Source organism: Centroberyx affinis, unplaced genomic scaffold, assembly GCF_046629955.1.
Source record: "Centroberyx affinis isolate AG114_WGS23_722 - 3 ecotype Tasmania unplaced genomic scaffold, CSIRO-AGI_Caff_v1 ptg001114l_1, whole genome shotgun sequence".
Taxonomy (NCBI): Eukaryota; Metazoa; Chordata; class Actinopteri; order Beryciformes; family Berycidae; genus Centroberyx; species Centroberyx affinis.
The window spans coordinates 79,414-102,007 of record NW_027279656.1 but is presented as its reverse complement, the minus strand read 5'-3'; the positions used below and the strand labels follow the sequence as shown (position 1 = coordinate 102,007).

General features: G+C 41.6%; 1 protein-coding gene across 1 annotated transcript in view; it reads right to left on the bottom strand.

Annotated features, from left to right (window-relative positions):
- The window catches only part of niban2b (niban apoptosis regulator 2b), a 39,342-nt gene extending 20,316 nt beyond the window's left edge, over nucleotides 1-19,026 (bottom strand). The window contains exons 1-5 of the mRNA XM_071523784.1: nucleotides 18,767-19,026; nucleotides 6,074-6,204; nucleotides 3,899-4,027; nucleotides 2,605-2,710; nucleotides 1,064-1,231 (exon numbers count right to left, since the gene is read on the bottom strand). Coding sequence (XP_071379885.1) covers nucleotides 1,064-1,231; nucleotides 2,605-2,710; nucleotides 3,899-4,027; nucleotides 6,074-6,204; nucleotides 18,767-18,821 — 589 coding nt within the window. The 5' untranslated portion in view covers nucleotides 18,822-19,026. The remainder of the gene's footprint in view (nucleotides 1-1,063; nucleotides 1,232-2,604; nucleotides 2,711-3,898; nucleotides 4,028-6,073; nucleotides 6,205-18,766) is intronic.
- Between the last annotated feature and the right edge of the window lie 3,568 nt (nucleotides 19,027-22,594).

Below are 22,594 nucleotides of genomic sequence, written 5' to 3'. Positions count from 1 at the left end.
TACTCTCCACTCCATGCCTCCACTTTGCTGGTCTTTCAATCTAATGCTCTTTACTTCATTGCATTTGAATGCGTCTTGCAAGTTTCGATTTGTTGTAACTATGTATAATGTGGTCTTGCTACAAGACAGATTTCTTGTTAAAAAAGGTGCTATGTGTAGCATCGACAAATCATTACCACATTCATTTTGAGACATTAGTATAATTTCCATAAACAAACGAATGGAGCTAAAGTCCAAGTGACCTTGAATATTTTTGAATCCGACATGCGCTTTGAGGACTTGAACTTGGGACGCGATCACCTTCGACATAGGCTACACATCTTTTCAACGTTACCTGGTTGGTTAACAAAATAGGACTACGTAGACACAGACTACGAAAGTGTATCTGACAACACAACCACTGATACCCCTTTTCCACCAGTCCCAGTTTCCACCAACATTCGCTAGATAGCACCAAGGTTCCAAGAATCCTGAACGGAACCGGTTCAAGAACCAGAGCTAATTTGGTGGAAAAGGGGTGTGCTAGGATGATGTAACATATCAGTGCCTGGGAGTGTGAGCGTTGCTAGTCAAGTGACAGATCAACATGGCTCCACTACGTATTGTGAGCTTCACTTACAAGGATTTTACACTAACTGGCGCAAAAAGTAGTGCCACATATAAAATATGTAACAGGACAAGGTACTCAGACTCGAGTACTGAGGACTTCAGACTCAACTCGGACATGACCAAGCCCAATGGGAAAATCACTTCCAAGATGTTTATCCTCTTCAGTAAAGCCAAAGACACCAGGGGAGGGGAGGAGGGGCAGGAAGCAACAGGGTTTACTGGAAATGTGGTCTTAATTTAGAGAAACACTAGCAGTAATAATTCCAAATAATTTGCCAATGATATATTAATGTTTAAAAATGCTACACATAGCACCTTTAAGATCAAAGTCTAACTTGAACTACCAGTCTTTTAATGCACTTAGGTCATAGTGTATCTAGTCAGTTTCAGTCCATCAGTGTGTTCATATGCATGTGTGCCTGCAGGAGTTTCTGCGTTTGCTGGCAGGACTCACCATCGTTGGCGTGTCTGACGCAGTCCTGGAACACCGCATGCCACTTCTGCTGCTCTTTCTCTGTCACCATGCAGAAGTAGTAGTGACGGCCGTACGGGTGCCAGAGGACCAGAGGGAACTGGGTGGCGCACTTCAAGAAGGGTGAACTTCCCACCTTGGCTTTTACACCTGGAAAATATGCACACCAACACATACCATTGAGTTGCTATATTGCCATTTCTGCATGTTTTCTGAATCATGCACTATTTTGCACTTATAATGTACGCACAAGTCTTTGTATATTAACTCACTTTTGCCTAAGGAGTCATGTCTATGCTCAAAACCCACCACTTGCCGCTTTTTCTCTCAACTATTTTTCTTAAAACAATCGTTTCAAATGCAGTTTCACTTGTTTTTCATGTTTCGTTTATATCTCGAAACAAGGCACAATAGGCCAAATCACTCCTATTGTATCAAGAAAATGGCACTTGATTCAAGAGAATTCTTGGAACAAGTTGATTTGCAATGGAAAAAAAAAAGAAATGACCTCACCCCTTTGTCAGATCTTTATTTGTTTAAGAAGATAAGATTTCAAGACTTGATACTCGATACATTGAATGACTCCAACAGATTTGTTTTTGCAGTTTTATGCACCGTCTACTGTATATCCACTGTTCCTTTGCACTGAATGTGAGTTATTGTCCCTGCACCATGCATTTCAATATGTATTTATGTTACTACATGAGCTGTTGACACTGTATGTCCCTGCACCATTGCCACCAAGACAAATGCCTGGACATTTATTACACTTGGCAAATTAAGCGACACAAAGAAAATTAAGGCACTTGAACCCAGGAAGGTTTAAACAGCCTCTAGCGGTTTCAAACGAAACCAGTTTACAGGATTCATGTTTAAAGGATTTAACATGACATTTAGGAGAGTAGCAGCCTTACTGTGGGCCCCTGACACACTAATGTAGCTCCACTCCTCCTTCCCTCCCCCTCTTCCAACTCCTCCACTCCTGCTTCAGCTTTGACTCACTGTTCCCACTCCCCCAAACTCAACTCTTCTTCACCTTCTTTCTGTTACATCCCCCTCTCTCACCTTGATCCTACAACCTTCCCTGTCACCTCCTCGGACTTTCCTTTCCTTTTAGGGTTTGACCAATACTGGCTTTATGCTAAATGGGATCTGGTCCACCTCTGATTTGATGCAGTTTGATAACATATTTATTGTAGAATTGAACTACACTGGCTGTCTATGGGAAGCCCTTAACCTGAACATGTCATTTTGATCAGATTCCACACATGTATGCATAAATGTGTTTATTTATATTATCCTGCATTTCAATGGAGAGATTTGTACCCCATGATGGTCTACTCTAAATGCCGTTTCTGCTAATGCTAAGCTTTTCTGCAATGGAAAACTGTAGTTCTGCCCTGAGAACTGAAAACTTTTAGGCAGGAAAATGTCCAAAAAACTAAATATCTGCCTAATATGCCATTTCCCCCTGCTACCCTTCTCTCCTCCTCCATCCTCCTCCCCTCTCCCCTCCTCCTCACCAGGCAGGCTGTTGCTGATCAGATCCAGGTATTGCTCCATAGATGTCAGCACTTTGTAGCCAGCGCAGTTGATGGTTCCCTTAGGATGGAGCCCTCTGTCATGGGACTGGTAGCCAAGAGAGAAAGCAGACAGTGAGACAGTGAATCATACAAGCATAATCTAAAACAGACTGTACGGCAAGGATTTGTCCACTCTAATGATGGCGCCTGTATGCACCTGAATGTATTACTGTGCAAAGGTAAAAACTTAAAGGACTACTCTGACTTTTTGTTAGTTTGGCCCATTGGTCACCTTACACAATATGTGACAAGGGGATTGGCACAATCATCTGTAGATAGTCCTGTCCTTGTAGCAGCTCTAAGGCTGGCATTTTAATGACATGCGTCTAAACCTGCCAGGCTTATTTAGGGGATTGGTTAAATGGACATACATTTTTTTAAAAATAATGCACTTTTAACGGCAGAAAACCTCTCTTCTCGCAAGACTTTGAGCATAACTTGTTTTGTTTATACAGCAAGTGAGCAAAGTTAGCCACACAGCTAAAGTTTTTTGCACTGTTGATTCGAAACGGACTGAACTAATGATGAAGATTGGGATTTTGTTTTAAAAGGTTATGAATCTACAGACCATAGAACAACAAGCAATACCAATTTTGGAATACTAAGGTTCATCTTAATACTTTGGATAATGCTAATTTGCTGACATGTTAGCATGCACACCGGACAGAGCTATCTACCAAAGACACAGATGATTTTGGTGCCAATCATCTAGTTACATATTGATTGGTGACATATTGACTGTCACTGTCTATTGTTAACAAATGCCAGCACAGTAGAACATTACACATACTTCCGAATGAGCCGACTGAGTTTTTCTTTCATACTTTTCCTGTCTTTTTGTGCAATTCCTGAACATTTACTCAAGCTGAATGAGCGCAAATCAACAAAAGCACATGAAACAGCAAAAGATGAACTATATATAGCTATATGCAACGCATTTCAAGCTTATAGCGCTCTTCCTCAGGCAGCATTGTCTTCAACCATGAGCCATTGAGAGCCAAGTATATGCAGATTCATTCATTCCAACCAAACACCTACAGCAGGTGATTTCACCAAGTTGTTCCTCCTCTCTAGTTGAAGGTGTGTTAACTTGTGAAATCAGCTGCTGTAGCGTTTGTTTAGAATGAACATCAGCATCACACATGGCTCTTGATGGCACATCGGTGAAGATCACTGGTCTATAGTTTTCCAGACTTTCCAGACCTGCGTAGGAAATCTGGGTTTCTCTCCTCACCGCTTTGTTGTCGTAATAGTTGATGTTGTAGGAATCCGGGACAAAGAGGAAGCGGTTCCTCCATTTCTTGTTCTCCTCCAGGTACTGAAACAGCGACCCAGAGAAGATGGACTTGTTCTCCAGAGGAATCTGGGGGAGACAACACTGTTCAGCTTAAACATTAAAACAGACCACAAAGGGAATCAGATAGATGACATAGTTTATTCTTCATGCCTTTCCGTGCATTATACATTAAAGACTTTCTGTTGCTAGAGAAGTCATAAAAAGTCAGCCCTTGTATGGTTTTGAGGAAATACACGTCTCAACCGTCTCTATTAGCGGTTGTTTACTTGGTCCCACCCAGCCAGCATTGTTGTCCTCAGGAAAGCCAACTGCATTCCTCAATACACTCTCTTAAACCCAAACATTATGAGACTCTAGATCCGCCCACACAGCTTCATGTAGGTAGCTCTATGTGTGTGTGTGTGTGTGTGTGTCTGTGTATTTGATATCTGTGTGTCAATAGCAGACAAGACTATTTACAAGTGAGACCCACTATAATACAACATTGACCACTGAAATAAACCCTAACTAAGAAAAGGCAGATTATCATTGAAGGTTTTCCAGCATCACCATAGTAACAGAAATTATGGCTCTATTCATGTACAGGCAAACAGATTCAATATTCCACAGAAACAAGATGTGTCCAGCAAAGGCAAGTGGAAAATTGCAGCTTGGCATCAACATTTCTTGTCATGTGAAGGCGGATTATGATTCATTTTTATGATCCCTCATACCTCAATTAATAATAAATATAGCCGGCCACAAGCAGCCATTAGCAGGGTCCAAGCCCATGCAGCAAATGATTTGACAATGAATATATAAGCTTCACTCTTTATTGTGGAAATGTCAGAAGGCAGAAGAAGAAGAAGCAGAATCAGTGATTGAACCCCTAATGGCAGTCTAATTTATAGTCTTTCGTTATAAAGTGCTTTACAAAGGACTAAATAAGCCCTAAAATATATATTTTAGATCTCATTGAACAAATAATGACTAACTCAGAAAATGGAAATAAGCTACCACTTTCTGAAGCGATCTCTTTAACAAAAACAAAAAAAAACACCATACAAGCATAAAGTAACACCCAAAGATCATGAATATGTGGATAAACCAATTTGAATGAAAAAGTAATAGAGAACCATATAATTCCAACCTCACGATTTTACAAATTGTCTCCATATTGCAGCCTCAGAGTAGTTACCTTGTTTTCTTTCAGTTCTGCTCATGCTGGTGGGGGACTGTCATCATAAGGATCATTTTCACTTTTTGAGCAATTAATGAATGTAACTTGGAAATGGAAACAGGCTACAACTTCCCCCCCAAAAATAATGAATGGAGTTAAACACCTGAGCAGCTCTGTATACCTCACACCTCTGTAAGATCACCTCATGCTTTTATTCTTTACTTTTTAAGAAAAGAGTACAGCAGTTTAGAAAGTGCTCCAAGATAAAAGCAACAAAACAATCAGCTGCAGTAAAGGTAAGACTTGCATTGCTGCACTGCAAATGCCCAAAGACTCAAGCCCACATGGATTTCAAAAACTATAGACAACTAGAACTATATTGGACTTCTACCAAACTAATACCACTTCATCACAATGACAGCAAAACAAGCTATCAGTTAAATGCACATGTATAACACTTGAGCTGCCTAATCTCCCACCATAACAACTATGATATATTACACAAACTATGCTAATGAGGTCATTATTTAAGTTAATTAGTGCATTAATTAGTGAATATGTCTGTCATTATGCTTGTCTTCACATAACACATGGGCAGTATTTCTATGAACTCAGTATCTTAAAGCATTAAGGAGTTATAGCCGTTTCGAGAAAATCAGTTTGTCCTCATTAATGTGCAAATGTATGCAGAAAGTTGCTCCAAAACCTAAATCAGATCATCTACTTTATTGGGGGAACTTGTGGAGTAAGTATGAAGTTTCCATTATGTATTGTTCTTGAGTTATTGTGTTCACAAGACTGTCTACACACAGACAAGGAAATAAAAGTCTGTTTGTGTCTTAAAAGACGACAAAGAGTTTGCTCATCCCTCACACAGGTTGTTCAAAAGTTAAAGTCGAAGGAGGGAGTCTCAACATGAAGCCTTGCAGAGCGGTGGAAGGGGGATGTTTTACCTTGCGGTGTAGTAGCTGGGACTGCGGGCCGCCTCCTCCCTCGATGTCAAAGCGAACCTTGTTGAAGAGAGCCACAGCATACTGCTGCTCATACAGACGCCCAAACTCCCCCATCACCTCCCCGGTCCGGGCTGGAAGAGACATAAGCAGAATGGTTCATGAAACAAAATACAGTAATGACACAGTGGCATTTGGTCCGGAAGATTTTATATACTGTGCTGGACAATGCAGGTATTTTTCATACAGTCTAATATGTGCTGCTGTTGTTGAGTGCATCAATATGGTTGCATACAATCCTCTTTTGTTCTGTTCTTATTTATATTCTGTTTTTTCTGTTTTTGCTGTTGCAACAGCCCAAATTTCCCCACTGGGATCATACAAGTTTCGTCCAATCTTAAGCATTTTCTGATTTCTTTCCCCATTCATGGACCACAATGGAAATCAATCATGCAACCTTACTGTGTCATCCTGATACACTGCAAAAACAATACATCTTCACATGTAATTTTGTCACATTCAGTTTTAGAATCTTACTTTTCTTAAAAACAAGTTAAATATTCTGCCAATGGAGGCATTCTGCCAGGAATTTTCTAGAAACAAGGGTCATTAACAAAGCAGAATATGGCAGATCACACCACTGGTATAAACATTTGAGTTGATCTGCAAACTAACAACTACAGCAACTACAAACAAAACTCAATACCAGCTTAAATGACTTGTTTAGATGGATATTTTCCTATTCTATTTATAAAGCCACAAGCTTGTTGGTATACTATATTTTCATTAGAAACAGGAACATCCAGTCTTGTATGCAAATACTTCCACAGGTTTGTGACCAACTCAAAAGTAGTCTGTTAGCACAAGCGCACTCACAATATTCCTCATTACTTTATCAAGGGTCATATACACTAAATGTACAACATATTAGGACAACAACAACAGATTATAACATAAAGTCATAATCCCTTATTAAATCATACCCCTCAATAAATCATCAGCAAATAATTTCATAGTCCATGGAAAAAGCTAAAATAGCTGAATGCCATGGTGGAAGGTAGCAAAAATAAAGCATCCAGACATTTCCATGATATACTCATTGCAGTTCAGATGTGTAGCTCAAACCACACTCTATAGGTTTGAAGGGCAGGTCCCCATTTCCAAACTCATGGTCCACCTTCCTGAGCGTGACCAAGGCTTATTTGTGTAGGAAACGTTTCCACACTGAAAGTCAAACACAGCCTTGACAGAAGGTACGGCATTTCACACTGTTCTTTTTGTCTTTTATCAGCGAGTCCACAACGCTCGTGTTTGCTAGAGCCCAGGTTGACCTTCACATTTCCAATCTCTTCCACTGTACACTTAGTGAAAGGAAGACTTGCACCGCTGAGTCCATTACTGTCCATTATGGGCGATAATGGGCAGATGGAGTTTTAGTTATGCAAACATTTCGTGGGTGCAGAGCTGCTCTGGAGGCAGAAATTATCCCATTGGTTGAGTTAAACCTCAAAGAAACAGGTTTTGAAACTCTGAAACTCAGTGAAAACAGCAAAGGGCCAAGTAACTTCATCACAGAAAATCCAAGAACATCATGTCACACTCCTGGATACACTGTTTGATTGACAATTGGTTGCTGTGCAGAAACACCACAGGAATGATCGCTTTGCACCAAAGATGGAGACAAAATTGAAAAAAGAGGAACTTGAGGATGACCACTTGAATTTCTCGAGTAAATTTTAAGATTTTGGTCAGTCTTAAATATGATGAGTGTTGTTAGTGGTTAGACAATATGACTATCAACTAGCTATGGGGGTTCCCAAACCTTTTCAAATCAAGGACCCTAAAACAAATGTGGATTAGACAACAGAGGCCCATTTGATAACATAATATCCCCTGGAATCCCATCTGAGACTTTTGTCTTTACATATGAATTGGTACAGAATTACATGTGTATGCTGTAGGGGTTGGAGATAACAACAGGGTGGAGACTGAAACCTGTGATCAGAGTAGTTATCCTTGTACATTGTGCTAACTTCTAGGAGTGAGGTACTAGTGAAATCAAACCATTCCCAATTTTGCTTGGGACCCACTGAAACGCCTTCAAGGACCCCTGCTGGCGCCCAGATCCCACTTTTAAAACCATTGCCGACAACAACAAATATAACAATACAATAAAATGACAGTGGGTTAACAACTCCACACATTAATATAAGAGAGAGAGAGAACTAGGCCCTATAATTTGACTTCTTGTCAATTATCAAATTCATTCCCCAGACTTTCCAGACCTGCATAGGAATGGGAATGGTCTGCTGGTTGTGGACGAAGCTGGATCCAGACCAGACCAGAGAACCGCCTAGCTGCTGCCAAACTGCTTTGCTTGGGATGGATGGATGGGACAGGAGGAATGCTGGGTCCTCCCAACATATTCTCTATGGATCAATCTGCTAGGACCACCTAAAATCTAGCCACCACCATTCCCCTGGGCCTAGCTCTGGAGCAAACGTCTCCCAAATGTACGTCCCTTTAGAGGCATTGCTATTTGAAGCTCTCAAACAATGAGATGTTCTAAAAGTAACAGGATCTGGCATGATATTAATTGTACTAAAAGGGTTTTGGGGCCATATAAATCCTATACACACCACTAGTAATTAGTAAATGGGCCAAATATGTCTCTCTCCATCTGGACTCCATGGGAAATATGTTCAACAGTTGTAACTGCAAGTGGGGAGGGAGGAGAGATGACCCGTTTGATCCCATCTGCTCTGCATTGTGGTTATGAAATGTTGCTTTTGCAATGGGGAGGAAATAATGAGATGGATCAGAGTTTCTTCCTAAGCAGCCAGAGTGTATAATTAGACTCTCTGGTGAAGCCATTAGGAAGGCAGCCAGGCATAGTTACGGGTGGGGGACTGAGTCTAGAAATGAAGGCGAAATTGAATATGACATTGTGTCATATTCACTCGATTATTTCTTAAATTATGTCCTTAGAAACACTGAGGTGTGGCCGCCAAAAAAGGTGAGCTACAACTTGCTACGGTCAATTTCATAACTGTAGGGACAAACAAAGCCTACGCCAAAGACTAGAAGATCCAGCTGAAAAGTAGAGTGAGTCACCGCAGGACAACATTTGGGAATCCACAAGACCAGTACAGGTGAAATGGGCCTGACATCACTGTTTGTACAGTGATGACTTAAGGCAAACTATCTTGAATAAACATCCTGATGACCGAAAGAAAAAAAAGAGACAAATCTCTACTGTGTACTGCTTCTTTCCCACATCCCAACGCTACGAATCAGTCACCACAGCAGCCTCTTGCTCAACTCTCTCCCACGTAGTCTGCATCACACCTAAAGAAAACACTCAGTCAAGATGACAAAAGAGGTCAACAAGGGAGCGTTACTTCCACAGAGCTGCTTCTGTCTCACTGAGGTCACCAAAGTATAACCTAACAATCAGGTTTTTTTTCTTCAAGAGTAGAGATTCCCTGGTCCTCTGGTGTTTCTGATCACATCCCTGTATAATACTGTTATCACCAGGCCTAGAGGCAATATTCTAGCCTGTTATTCCCTGAAGATGAATGTGGCTGGCTGTACCTTAGCTCCTGGATAGGCATATGGTGATGGAAAAACAGAGGGGAAGTGTTTACTAGTCAACTGGCCGCTTGGACGGGAAGTCTCAGTGGAATGTGACTTTTAGCTAAGGAAAGGAGAGATCGAAGGAAGAGGGGCGAGATGCCAAGAGAAAGTCCAACGTCAGGGTTCCTAGACATTTGCCATTTCCAAATGCCATAATTTTTCCAGAACTTTACTTCTCGCCTAGATGGAAGGATTTCTACAACTACATAAAAACCTGTAGTCCTATGTATTTTTCCATACTTTTCTAGACTTTCCTTACCTTTGTAGGAACCCTGCAAAGTGCTACCAAAGGACCACAACCTGGAACTCTGGGGTTCTGGGGCTCAAGGCACATAGATGTCAGGCCCAGGCTATAGCCAAGGTTTCAGATAACAATACACCGGATCTGACGGAACTATGCCCAGGCACAGTAAACCAGCTTTGGAAACTGGTTTGAACTGATGCCACAAAAGGTATTTAGGTCCCGATTTCACGAAAAACAATGCAGGTAGCACCTATGGACGATTACGGACATCGTCTCAACACGGGTTTTTAATGTTGGTGAAGGCCGGCGTATCGACATCTGTTCACCGTCAAAGTGTTTGCTGGGAACGCTCAGCAGTAAATTCTGGCATCCCAGCACCAGCTCCCACACAGCCACACTCATCGCTGATCAGACTATAACACATGGGGGTAAGTGACGTGGACGAGATGTTACTATGGGACATAATGTTTGGACGGGCTGGTGCACTGCAGGAGGAATGGATCATGGGGAAAGAGGAGTCAGGGGTGACTCATTTAATAACCACAGCAGACACAAGAATGCGATGATCTGTGCGCATTTGACACTCAGCTGAGTCACACCGCACTAAGCGGCATATGACCATGACTACAGATGAAAAAGCTTTTGTCTGTGTGGGTGCAAACAGCATCAGACACCAACATGCATGACTGGTGTAAATCAGTATGTACACCCCGCTGGTACCAAACAGTGTATTATTGACATCTTCAGAAGGGTTAGACCGATATCTCTGGCCGATATTGGCCTTTTATTAAATATCAGATATCAGTCAGTCATGTTGTCCTGCTCTGATATAATGGATGTTGTTCAGAACTACATGTATAGAACTACAGAAAATGTCTTTATTTAAAGTCCTACTACAGATGGGATGGGTCACCCTAATATCGTGATATGAGACTAGATATCGTCTTAGATTTTGGATATCGTAATATCATGATATGGCATAAGTGTTGTCTTTTCCTGGTTTTAAAGGCTGCATTACAGTAAAGTGATGTCACTTTCTGAACTTACCAGACTGTTCTAGCTGTTCTATTATTTGCCTTTACCCACTTAGTCATTATATCCACATTATGGATGATTATTTATCAAAAATCTCATTGTGTAAATATTTTGTGAAAGCACCAATAGTCATCCCTACAATATTGTCGCAATATCGATATCGAGGTATTTGGTCAGAAATATTGTTATATTTGATTTTGTCCATATCGCCCAGCTCTAGGTCACCCTACCTTAAAGAGCTGTAAAAGAATTTCATTTGTATGAGTTTCAATGGAGAGTTTTATTGTCCCATGATCTAAACGCTGTTTCAGAAGCTTTTCAACCCTGACAAGAATAACATTCTGGGTAAAAACTGAACAGGCTTACTTGGCATGAAAATGGTCAAATTTAAACACATTGAATATCAGCAGAAAAATATCATCTATCGACAGCTTCAATCCAAAAATATCGGTACTGGCCTTCAAAAACACAGTTATCGGTTGAACCCTAATCTTCGGCTTCATCCATCTGGCAGGACTGACAGGAGCTGCTTAAAAGTGGTTGCTTTGAAACATGCCATGGTTGACGTGCTTCTTTTGGATAAGTCACTCGGCGTAATCACATGACAAACAGACCACATCACAGACAGCGAGTCGAATCAAAGGCAGCATTCATTTCGGACAAATAAGGAAGACGGCAGGAGATACGCTCAGATAATGCTGCTTTTATTTGACTGTCCTCAATCCATTAGCACGCTTAAGCAAACTTTTCAGCAACTCCACTGACCACTGACTTCCCCACTGAGAACATCCCTGACTAGGCAGATTTCACAGCCAAAACAGCGAGGCGGTAGCTCCGATGAATGCCTTGTCGCAACGCCATTTCCCCAACCTCTGATGAATCCAAAATGGAGAGTCAACTTGAAGATGCGTGACGACTATTTGGGGTATTTCTCACTGGCCAGCGCCGGTGGGGCCTATTCAGGAGGCCCGGGGACACGAGTGTGTGAAAGTCCATGTTGAGAAATGTGTGTGAAGTTCTCTTCATAGTGTGAGGGTGAGGATGTCTTCATACGACGGTGATGGACTTTTGCCGCTCCTGTCCTAAGCTCTATTTACACAGGGGCTAATATTACCTGGGCATGTGAAGTCATTTGTAACAATTGTGGAGATTGTTCATGATTTCATTCGTGCATAAACGACATGCTGTATTGTGGTGAAGACAGAGGTCCTCTGATAATACTAGTCCCATGCAAATCGAATTCTCTGTCATTTCAACTGCGGTTTGTTTTTGGAACAAGATTCAGAGGCAACCATGTGCCACGGAGTGCTGACAGTGTGCTGGTTTTCATTCCGACCAGAGACTACACCGGGGATAGCGCAGGAAAAGGAGGGATGTTGGGAGATATCAAGTGGAAAACTCCAATCACAGATGTTTCATTGACTTAGAGCCAAAACACCTCCATAGACTCAACAGTAAATTCTGGCATTCTCTGAACCAGCAACATGTAAACTCACTCTCAACACTAATAAGAGCTTGTACTACGCTGAGAGTGCATCTGCACAATACTAGATGATACAATATTCCAGTAAGTTGTTCTTTGTCGGCAACCCTGTCAAAAATTCTTACAAAATTAGGGTTCCACTGATGTTAGTCTTTGAAAGCTGATACCAATAGCAATATTCTTGGATTGAAGCTGCCAATAGCTGATATTTTATGCATAAATTTGGCAATTTTCATGCAGAAAAGTCCCCCAAAATGCCTGTATTCAGTGTTTTCTTCCAGAATGATATTGTGAAACAGCATTTAGACCATCATGGGAAACTAAAACTTTCCACTGAAACCCAGGATAATAATAATAATTCAATGTATTTGTGCATACTTGTGTGGAATCTGATTGAAATATCACATTGGAATTGGAATCAATTCAGACTAAAGGCTTCCCATTGGCAGCCAATGTAGTATTGATCAATTATACTATAAATATGTAATCAAACAAACTGCATCATATCTATCACATTGGAGGTGGATGACATCGACTGGCTGATATTGGACTTTTGATAAATTGCCAATGTCAGCCCCATATATCAGCAAACTGATATATTTGTGTAACTCTACTCAAAAACAACACATTGAGAAAAAAAAACTTCTCTAGAGAGAAAAGTGTGGAAAGAAACTTGAACTAGTAGACTGATATTTCACAAGATATTTCACAAGCTTAGACAGTCAGCATAATCATCTAATCCTCTGTAAAACAAAGTCTCCACAAGATCAATGATTGCACTTAATACCATTACCCAAGTAAACAACAGAGCAAAATAAATCAGACTGCTTGTAGTCTACTGCTCTGAAGGAGAGTACACATTGTCCTTAGGCTTGATTATAAATCGTGCCCAGCCAGGTATAAACAGAGCAATTATCTGCTGTGAATGGGCACACATTCAACGTAATGTACCAATTAATTGTGTCTTTGGTTTGCAATCCTTTTTTCCTTGAGTGAGATGTTTTATAAGCCCTTTAGAGTTTCTTTGTATTTCTTTTTTTTTTTACAGGGTTTCCACTCGTCATGGAATTTCTGGAATACGGTTGGAATTCAGAGAAGTGTATTCCAGACAGTGAAAGTCGGGGGAATTTGATCAATGCCCTGGGGAAGTCAGAGAATGTCAGGGCATTTCACAAACGGGCCACTTTACAGGAATATAACAGAATGTATTTTTCTAACTTGTTTCACACATTTATTGCATTAGTGGGTGGTTTGCAACCCAGCTGTAGTGGAAACCAGACTGTCAAAAAAAAAAACAGGGGGGTTACATTTTTAGGTCATGGAAGTGCTCCGACTTAGTTATGGAAAGTCATGGAAAACTCATGGAATTTTACATCAAGGTGGGAACTCTGCTCTTTATGCATTTTATTGTTGCAAGTAAACTAAGCATAAAACCAAAAGACAGATTCCACAGATGTCATTTAATGCATCTTAGGCGACTTAGGCCTAACTCAATCAGTATAAACGCAAATTACAAAGCAGGCAGGACACGCAATCCATTAGGGCAGTAGATGAAAACAATTTGTCTCTGTTGCATTGTGTGTATGTGCAGCTAAAGGAGGAATTGGGGTTGGGGGTGGGGGGCTGCCTCTGCATTGGGGTCACATTCCTCCATGTGTTAAGCACAACAGACTCACAATGTGTTTACTATATAGCTTCCCCACCCTGGCAGCACCTATCACCTCTGCCAGGCGGAGGCAAACACACACACACACGCACACACACACACTAATGAGGTAATTAGATTTGAGCATTTACTCTTTTTAAACAGAAACTCCCTCCACAGAAAGAAAACCTGTACTTCTACTTTTCCACTTTCCCTTTTTTTTTTTTTGGGTATAGGAGGAAGCAGAGCAGAGGGGATTATAGAGTCAGAGAGGTTGGAAGAAAAGTATAAGGAAGCTGCTGTAGGGAGTCTAGCTGACTGTTGTGTTGCTGTGTGCAGGGCTAATTGTCCAGGGGGCCTCGGCAGTGCTGAGGCCAGCTATCGGCTCTAATGATACCATTAAGTCGTCCCACATCACCGTGGTAATCTAATCCGACCAACGCCGCTGGTTCGTTGACATGGCAACCCTCGTTATCATCGACGTTAGTTCAACAATTTCAGCATGTCTTGGCCACAAAGATCTGAGTTGAGAAAGGAAGCCGGGCTCCCATTTAATAGGCCTACATGAGAATAAAACCCCCAACCCACCCTCCTTTCGCCGCAGTGCCTTAACAAAAACATTCCACTGAGACAGACCCATAGGCTGACTCATAAATTTAGACTGTGTTCCCATCAGAGCCGAGGCAGGAGGGGGCTCCTGTGTTCGTGGAAGGAGTTACCAGGCCGAATGAAAGCAAATTTAGTTACATCGAAACATGCTTGTCGAGTAAATTAGGGGCAGATTCAGGTTTTAGCTCTGCAAATATCTTCTCGGAGGCACAAACAATCTCTGGTTGAGTTAAACCTCAGTGGGCGGAGCCAAAGGTCCACGGGTTTTCAGAGTGCGAGTTAGCTAACTGGCAAGCTTGAATGGCAAAGTAGGAACTCTGGTCAGAATGTTAATAAAAAACATAAATGACAATGACTTTTATTTTTTAATTCATTCATGACCATGGCATTCATGCTGTTGGAAGGTCAGCAGCTAGCTAACTATCTTACCAAGACAGCTATACGCATGTATGGCTAGTTTGAACTTGGAAGGTCAGCTAGGCTAACTAGCTAACCTAGAGCAGTGGTTCTCAACCTTTTTCATATCAAGGACCCCTAATTTAGTCCACATTAGGGCCACGGACCCCCATTTGATGAGATTCTGTCTCTCAGACTCTGAGAATATTTTTATTCCTAGATATGATTTTGTCCAGAATTCCATGACTATCTGTATTGTAGGTAGAGAGATAACAGTGAAACTATGATCAAAACAGTCATTCTCCTACATTCTATAATCGTTCTTGTAAATGAAATAATGAAGTTTAACAATTCAGCAATTTGCTGGGAGACCCCCTGGAATGCCCTCAAGGACCCCTGGTGGTCCCCGGACCCCCTGTTGAGAACCACTGACCTAGATAACTTGGTATCTAGATAGCTTTCAGTTAGTAGATATTTTCAGTTCAGTATCCAGAGCGCTAGGCTTCATAATATTAGCTACCTCCTCTCTTATGTTACCTCTTGCCTTCTTCATGGGCTTCAATATTACTTAGCCAGAAAAACTGTGGTTCTTCAGCTCCGCCCACTGAAGTCTCCACTCTGCAGATGAGAGGTGTGAGTGTGTGTGAGTACATACTGTATGCTGTGGGGTCCCACCAGCAGACTCGTGGATATTTCTGCTACCTGAGCCTTCGACAACAAGCCTCTGTGTGCTGTGCTGGAGGGTGAGAGTGCCACGCCTCGCCAGGCCAGGCCAGGCCAGGCCAGGCCAGGCCACACAGAGCCGGCCTGTTGGCCACCGAACACTCCCTCCGGAGCCAGGGGCTTCAGCACAGCCAGGCTAAACACCCCACGCTAGGATTTCCTGTTTCCCGGCCCCTCACCCACTGACCAGGCAGGCCCTGCTCCACATGACTACATAAGGGACCCCTGTGTTGAAGTGTGTGATTCAATGTGTGTATTTTGCGCGTGTGTGTGTACGCGTCTGTGCATTCTGGTTCAACCTATGTAGGTTTTTGAAGGCTGATATGATATGATATGATTGGACTGAAGCTGGGGTAGCCAATATTTTGCACCGATATTGAAATATCTTTAAATTTGACCATTTTCATGCTGAAAAATTCCCCCCAAAATTACAAGTATTCAGTGTTTCCCCTTGAATTTTACTCTTGTCAGGGTGGAAAAGCATCTGAAACTCTACTGAAGCTGAGGATAGTAGGCTAATAATTGAACATAATCAATGCATGCTTTTTGTGTAAGAATCAGTTCAGACAACCAGTGTAGTATTGATCAATTCTACAGTAAATATGTAATCAATCAAATTGCATCATTTCCATCATATCAAGGTGGAGAATAGCTCATATCCAATTTTTAACAAAAGACCGATATTGGCCCCATGTACAGTACTATGCAAAAGTCTTAGGCATATGTCAAAGAAATCCATAAAGCGAAGATGCTTTCAAAACTAATGAAATGAAAAGTTTCTGAATATCAAAAATGTACAATAAACAGCAGTCTACTGACACACTAATGCAGAAAACAAATAAACATCTAAGACTTCTAAGAAATTTATATAAAAAATCTAGGGTGCCTAAGACTTTTGTACAGTACTGTATCTCACTGTAACCCTGGTGTGTATGTGTACATACAGAAGCCCGTGTGTGTGTGTGTGTGTATCTGGGCACACACGTGCACTCTTGCCAGTTTCCGAGGAGGAAATGAGAGGTTAGCCGTGTGATCCCACCCTCTGTAACCCCCCTCCAAGCCCTGACCTCATGCTGGAGGTTATGGGGTGGTGGCGGGTTGGGGGGGGGGGGGGGGATTCCCACAGCCGTTCTTATCTCTTCTAACAAGGGGGGGGGGGGGTAGAGATGACAACAGATAGGCGCGGCCCCCCGTTCATCACCGCCTCATAAATCACCCCCCCCCCCCGCGGAACAACAATGGCGCTGAGTGACGGGGCTATCTGTGGACACGATTACCTAATCCTCGTGACATGGAGCCACAATGAGAAAAATTAACACAGAGTGAAAGTGTGTGTGTGTGTGTGTGTGTGTGTGTGTGTCTAATGATAAATCCAGGCACTGGGCTGGTGTTGGGTGCAGAGACTGGCTGGCTGTGCAGCAGCTCCAAGGCCTGTGGAGGAGGTTTTCCATCCAGCCACACACACACACACACATTGCTTTTTTCATGCATTCCTCAGATTCCACATCTGATATTTGCGTGTGTGTGTGTGTGTGTGTGTGTGTGTGTGTGTGTCTCACTCTGAATTGGACGGTCAAGGCATTAAAAAGGATGATGCTCTCAAATCCAAGACCTTGGCCTCCTACATAGCCTTCTCTCTCCTCAGTTCTGTGTTCTTACTAAAAACCATACCAGGGGTGTCAAGTCAAACAGTGGGTTTAACACTCGAAAGGCCAATGGATTTTGGGGGGGGAAATATGATTATTAATACTGTTTCTTTGTATGATTCTGAGTCATGGAGGGACATTTTGAAAGCTGAATGTCAGTTCTGAAATTCAAAACAGCTGTCAAATGGCTTTTCAAGTGTTAAACTGTCACTGTGGACTTGTCACCAATGAAGAAGAAGAACTGCCATGAGGAGAGTCACACAGTTTGACAGTGTGGGGGCGGACCGCTGACTCTGATCCTTAGTGAGGATTAGCCTGCACACACTCTGCTCAGATCTGAGATCAGCTATAACCGGACAAGTTATCACAGGCCAAATGCTGATGTGTTTCGGGGCTTCTGTCTTTGCAGGATTCTTTTCTAATCTGGAAAAAACGGCTGGTAAACTGTGAGATCTAGCAGTCACCATGGCTAGCGGGTGAAGAAATTAATTTCCTACCCCGCCTATAGAGTGAGATTAGAGTGTGATATTGCGCAACAGCTTTGGGGGGGGGGGGGGAGGAAGGGGAGATCACAGGGCCAACACCCTGTCACTCATATTAAAAAGTGTAGCGGTGATAGTATTATGAAGAGTTCAAAGTCTAAATGATAGTGACAATGAAGTTAATCGGAGTCAATGTGAAGCTCTGAAGTAAGAGGGTGGGGTGGAGGGTGTGTGTGTGTGTGTGTGTGTGTGTGTGAGGGGGGTGCTGGATCTCCACCCATGCTCCATAGAAAGTAAGTTACCTGTCAGTAATCTGCAATCTTTTTCCTCATGGAGCCTTGGCAATGAAACATAACCTGAATTTGAAGCATGACCTATAATATAACCTTATCATAATTTTTAGGATACAACACAAATGTTACAGCATTTCAACTATGCAGTATATGCTAATTGAGGAATATTATAGTGATAGGATAGGAGATAAAGTGCCATATACCATTAAGTACTGTAAGGTCACTATAAACTCACTATTGAGGACCACAAACACACTTTTAAGTCCCTATAGGTGTGCTATGATTATAGTGACACTATAGAAGATAAAACCACCATAAAGTAGCCGACAGTAAGGTCAAGCTGAAGACTTGTAAACTGCAAATGCAAAGTATGGAGAACAAATCATATGAAGGCAACCAGGAGATTCTATTAGCTCAACCTGGCCGCTGCGTAAAAACGCACATGTGCCAAAACGCCAAAACGCGCACACACCGCGACTCTCCACACACCCCGATCCGACTCACCTGTGATAATCTCCCGCTTCGCCTCATCCAGGTGACTGGAAATCACATCCCCCATGGTGGATATTTAAAAAAAAAAACCCAAATTAATGCCCCAGGTTTACTCCTCTGGTCCGCTCTGGAACTGGTCTTTGAGACAAAAGGGAGGAAAATCCACTAAAAGACTCCTAGGGGGCCCCGCTCACCTTCCGTCTAACCCTCCAGCATAACCTGGGATGACTGACCGAGTTTGGAGAGGAGACGGGCGGTGGCAAAGAAAGAATCCAAGGAGGTGGGGGGGAAAGGGAGAAGAAGAAAAAAAGTTGGGGAAGTAAGCAAACTGACGGCTACTTCTCGCAGGGAGAGAGAGACACACCCTCCTTTAATATAAAAGAGAGAAACTCCCCTTCTTCTAGCGGTGCTGCATTCAAGTCCTATGGGTAAAGTGGTAGAACCGAGCTTCCTAACCCAGAATACCTGTTCATCTCAGCTGGTACTAGAAAATACTGATCACTCAGCTTTAAGATGGTAAATACTACAGAAAATACTGTTCACTTCAGTCAAATCAGTCTAAATAAGCACTTTTGCACTGTATGTTGTTGTGTGTGTGTGTGTGTGTGTGTGTGTGTTTTGTTTCTTGTTAATTGATAATTGTTTCTTGTAAATTGTACTACTCTACGTGCCTCTGCAATTGCCCCTCGGGGACAAATAAATTGAATTGAATTGAATGGAATGGAATTTCAAATCTAGGGAATGATAGGGAATTTCAAATAAAAAAAACAACAAACAATTGAATTATTCCCAGGCTGCTTTCAGGACACAACTTGCTGTAATTTTTTTGTTGGTGGTTGACACTGTAGCGTTTGGTTTGCTGTCAAACCTAAACTCCAATGAATGACTTACTAAACGCATGTCTGTCAAGTGTGAAAAAGCGTAGAATGATTATCAGAAGCAACCAAAGCCGACAGAAAACGTTACTCGTGGCGTTTGACGGCTTCAAATAACTTTAACACCGTTGAAAATGGGGTTTCCCACAGCACCTGAATGCATCACGAGTCACTGTGGCGAAGGTGGGGTTTCTACCCGGACTGACACATGAGGCCAATAGTAGGCTACCTTTCCCACAGCTTTGAAGTGGCTGCAGCGGGTTTGAGTGTAGAGCGCAAGTGTGTACATGTGTCTATTCAGTGAAAAGTGTGTTTTGTTGCTGAAAAAGGCAACGTGACTCACGACACGGGTAAAGAAATCACGGCACGTAGTTATGTTTGCCTGTCGAGATGCAGGTTAACAAGGCCGAAGATCGTCAACTTGAAAAGATGAATCACTCCATATTAGAAATCTGGCTTACTTTATGGTCCGCAAAAGTTTTGAGTGATGCAGAGGCGTCATAAGTGATAGGTCAGTGATAGATTAATGTTAGCATTGGGTTGCTGTGATGCTCTACCTGCTACACACAGAGCAGCCAACTCCACTTCCGATTAATCATTGCCCTAAGTTATGTTGGTTTAATGCATTCTGTGTAAATCATCATGATTAAATGTAAATCATCTAACGATATATGCTATTTTGAAATCTGTGTAACATACGTGGAATGACTCCAAATACTCAAAAGATACTTTCTGAATCTCATGACATTCCAGCTCGCCTCTGGTCCCACAGTCTGCTCTGCTCCAAACACAGATGATTTTGTTACGTCCAGAAATAAAGGCAGAGTGAGACCTCTTCACTTTTTTCCTCCTCTCAGTAGCAGAGGTGATAAGCCGTTTACTCCGGCTCTGTTGCCCTCCCATGGCCATATGTTGGCAATGTTGCTAGTTTCTTTATTTATCAGAAAAATAAGCAAAAATAACGTTAAATATTTTAAAGTATCCTACTATGTTGTTCAGAGTATGGAGCATTTGTATGGGCAATGAAAGAACACATGACAGCGGGCTTCTTACAGACGCATTTGACGTCCCTCTTGCAGCTATGGCAAGTCAGGCGGGAATAGCAGGAATATGGCTTCCGGTTTTGAGATTTTGTTTTCAAAATAAAAGCGTAACAAAAACGAAGTAGTGCTTTCTATATGTAGGCTAGTGAAATGAATAGAGTACCAAAACTTTTATTACAATATTCAGGGGAACATAATATGGATTGAAATCTAGGTAAAACAGCGCTAAGAAATACAAACGAAAGAGATTACATGCTACTGAATGGTAGCCTATGTCCTGATTAATTAGAGCCTCATTTAATGGCAACTTCAAGGATGTAAAGTCATATTTGATGACTGCAACATGAAAAACCAGAATACTTACAAGGAGTACTACTACTATCTTAAAAAATGCCTGAAAAAAATGGGAATCTTGACAGCATGCCATCAAGCAGAAGACATGCTATGTGAAGAAAAGTCACCCAAAAGCTCAAAAAGCTATTACTGTAACTTAGCCTCAGTCTCAGACAGATTGCTCACTTAAGAAGGTTCAACATGGGTTGAACCTTCTGCATGAACATAATACAAAAGCAGAAAGGCAGATGTTGACTTTGAAAATCTATTTCTCTGCTGGCTGATACTTTAAAAGCTGACTTTTGTGCTGAACAGAAGGGCAAATGCTAGGAATCTAGTATTAGATATCAGAGAGTTAATTTATAGGAAAAATATCAAGCTTTTGAGTGACTTTTCTCTACATTTGTCTTCTGTATCCTCAGGTAGGAAGGGATCTTATTATGACCAGATACTTTTTTCTGCACTATGCTGTCAAGATCTCCTAAGGTTTTATGTTGTAAAAGTAGGTAACACATGTACAGAAACATGCACAAGTGCATATGTGCATTACTTGCTATTCACCTTGTCATATTTACTCATGCAGGTTCCATGTGCCTATCTTGAATCGACTTCAATAATCATAAATGTAAGCATATATACAGATGTAGTATGTAAACATGCATCTGTAAATTTGATATATTTGATCGTGTGAATACCTTTTGACAGCACACATGTACACCTGTAAATGTAATAATGTGCAGCCAACGATGCACATGTTGCACCCCTTGAATATATGCTATACATTCATATATTGTCATATGTCCATACATATTTTTTCCTCTATCTTCTATTGGTTATACGTACTCTATTCTCTATTTGTCCTATTTTTATTTATATCATATTCAGTATTATATCATATTATTTGCTGTTGCGAAGGCCCAATTTCCCCATCAGAATCATTAAAGTTGCACCTAAATATATAGGACAGCCAAAAATACATAAAAAATAACTTGAGCACAGAGATCATAGCAGAAAACTTGGGTGGATATCTACTATCTGAAAATTGTCAGATTAAACCTTTAATCTAATAATGTGGAGAGCCAACAATGCACATGTTTCGCAACTTGCATATATGCTGTAAATTCATAGGCTATTCATAGTTTTTCTCAGTATGTTAGCATTTGTTGACATTTAGGGGGAAGAATAGAATTTTGATTTACTATTTATTTTTATTTTTTTTGTATTTTATTTTATTTTTTTCTTTACTACAGATTGGGGGTTCCAAAAGTAGGTTATCATCAGCCTACAATGAGGAATATATACAATGTGCTGGCAAGCCAATATGATCCTCTGGGCTATCTGACCCCTTTCATAACCCGTGCAAAGATCCTAGTACAGGATCTATGGAGGCAGGAAAGAGGATGGGATAACATCATCAAACCAGGTAGCTTGTTGGAGAAGTGGCAAGCATGGGAGTTGGAACTGCAAAATCTCCCTGACATTCACTTTCCTCACTGTTATCTGCCCCCCCCTGTACCAACGCAGCCACCTCAGAATCCCATATGCATGTCTTCTGTGATGCCTCTGAGCGTGGGTATGGTGCTGTTGCC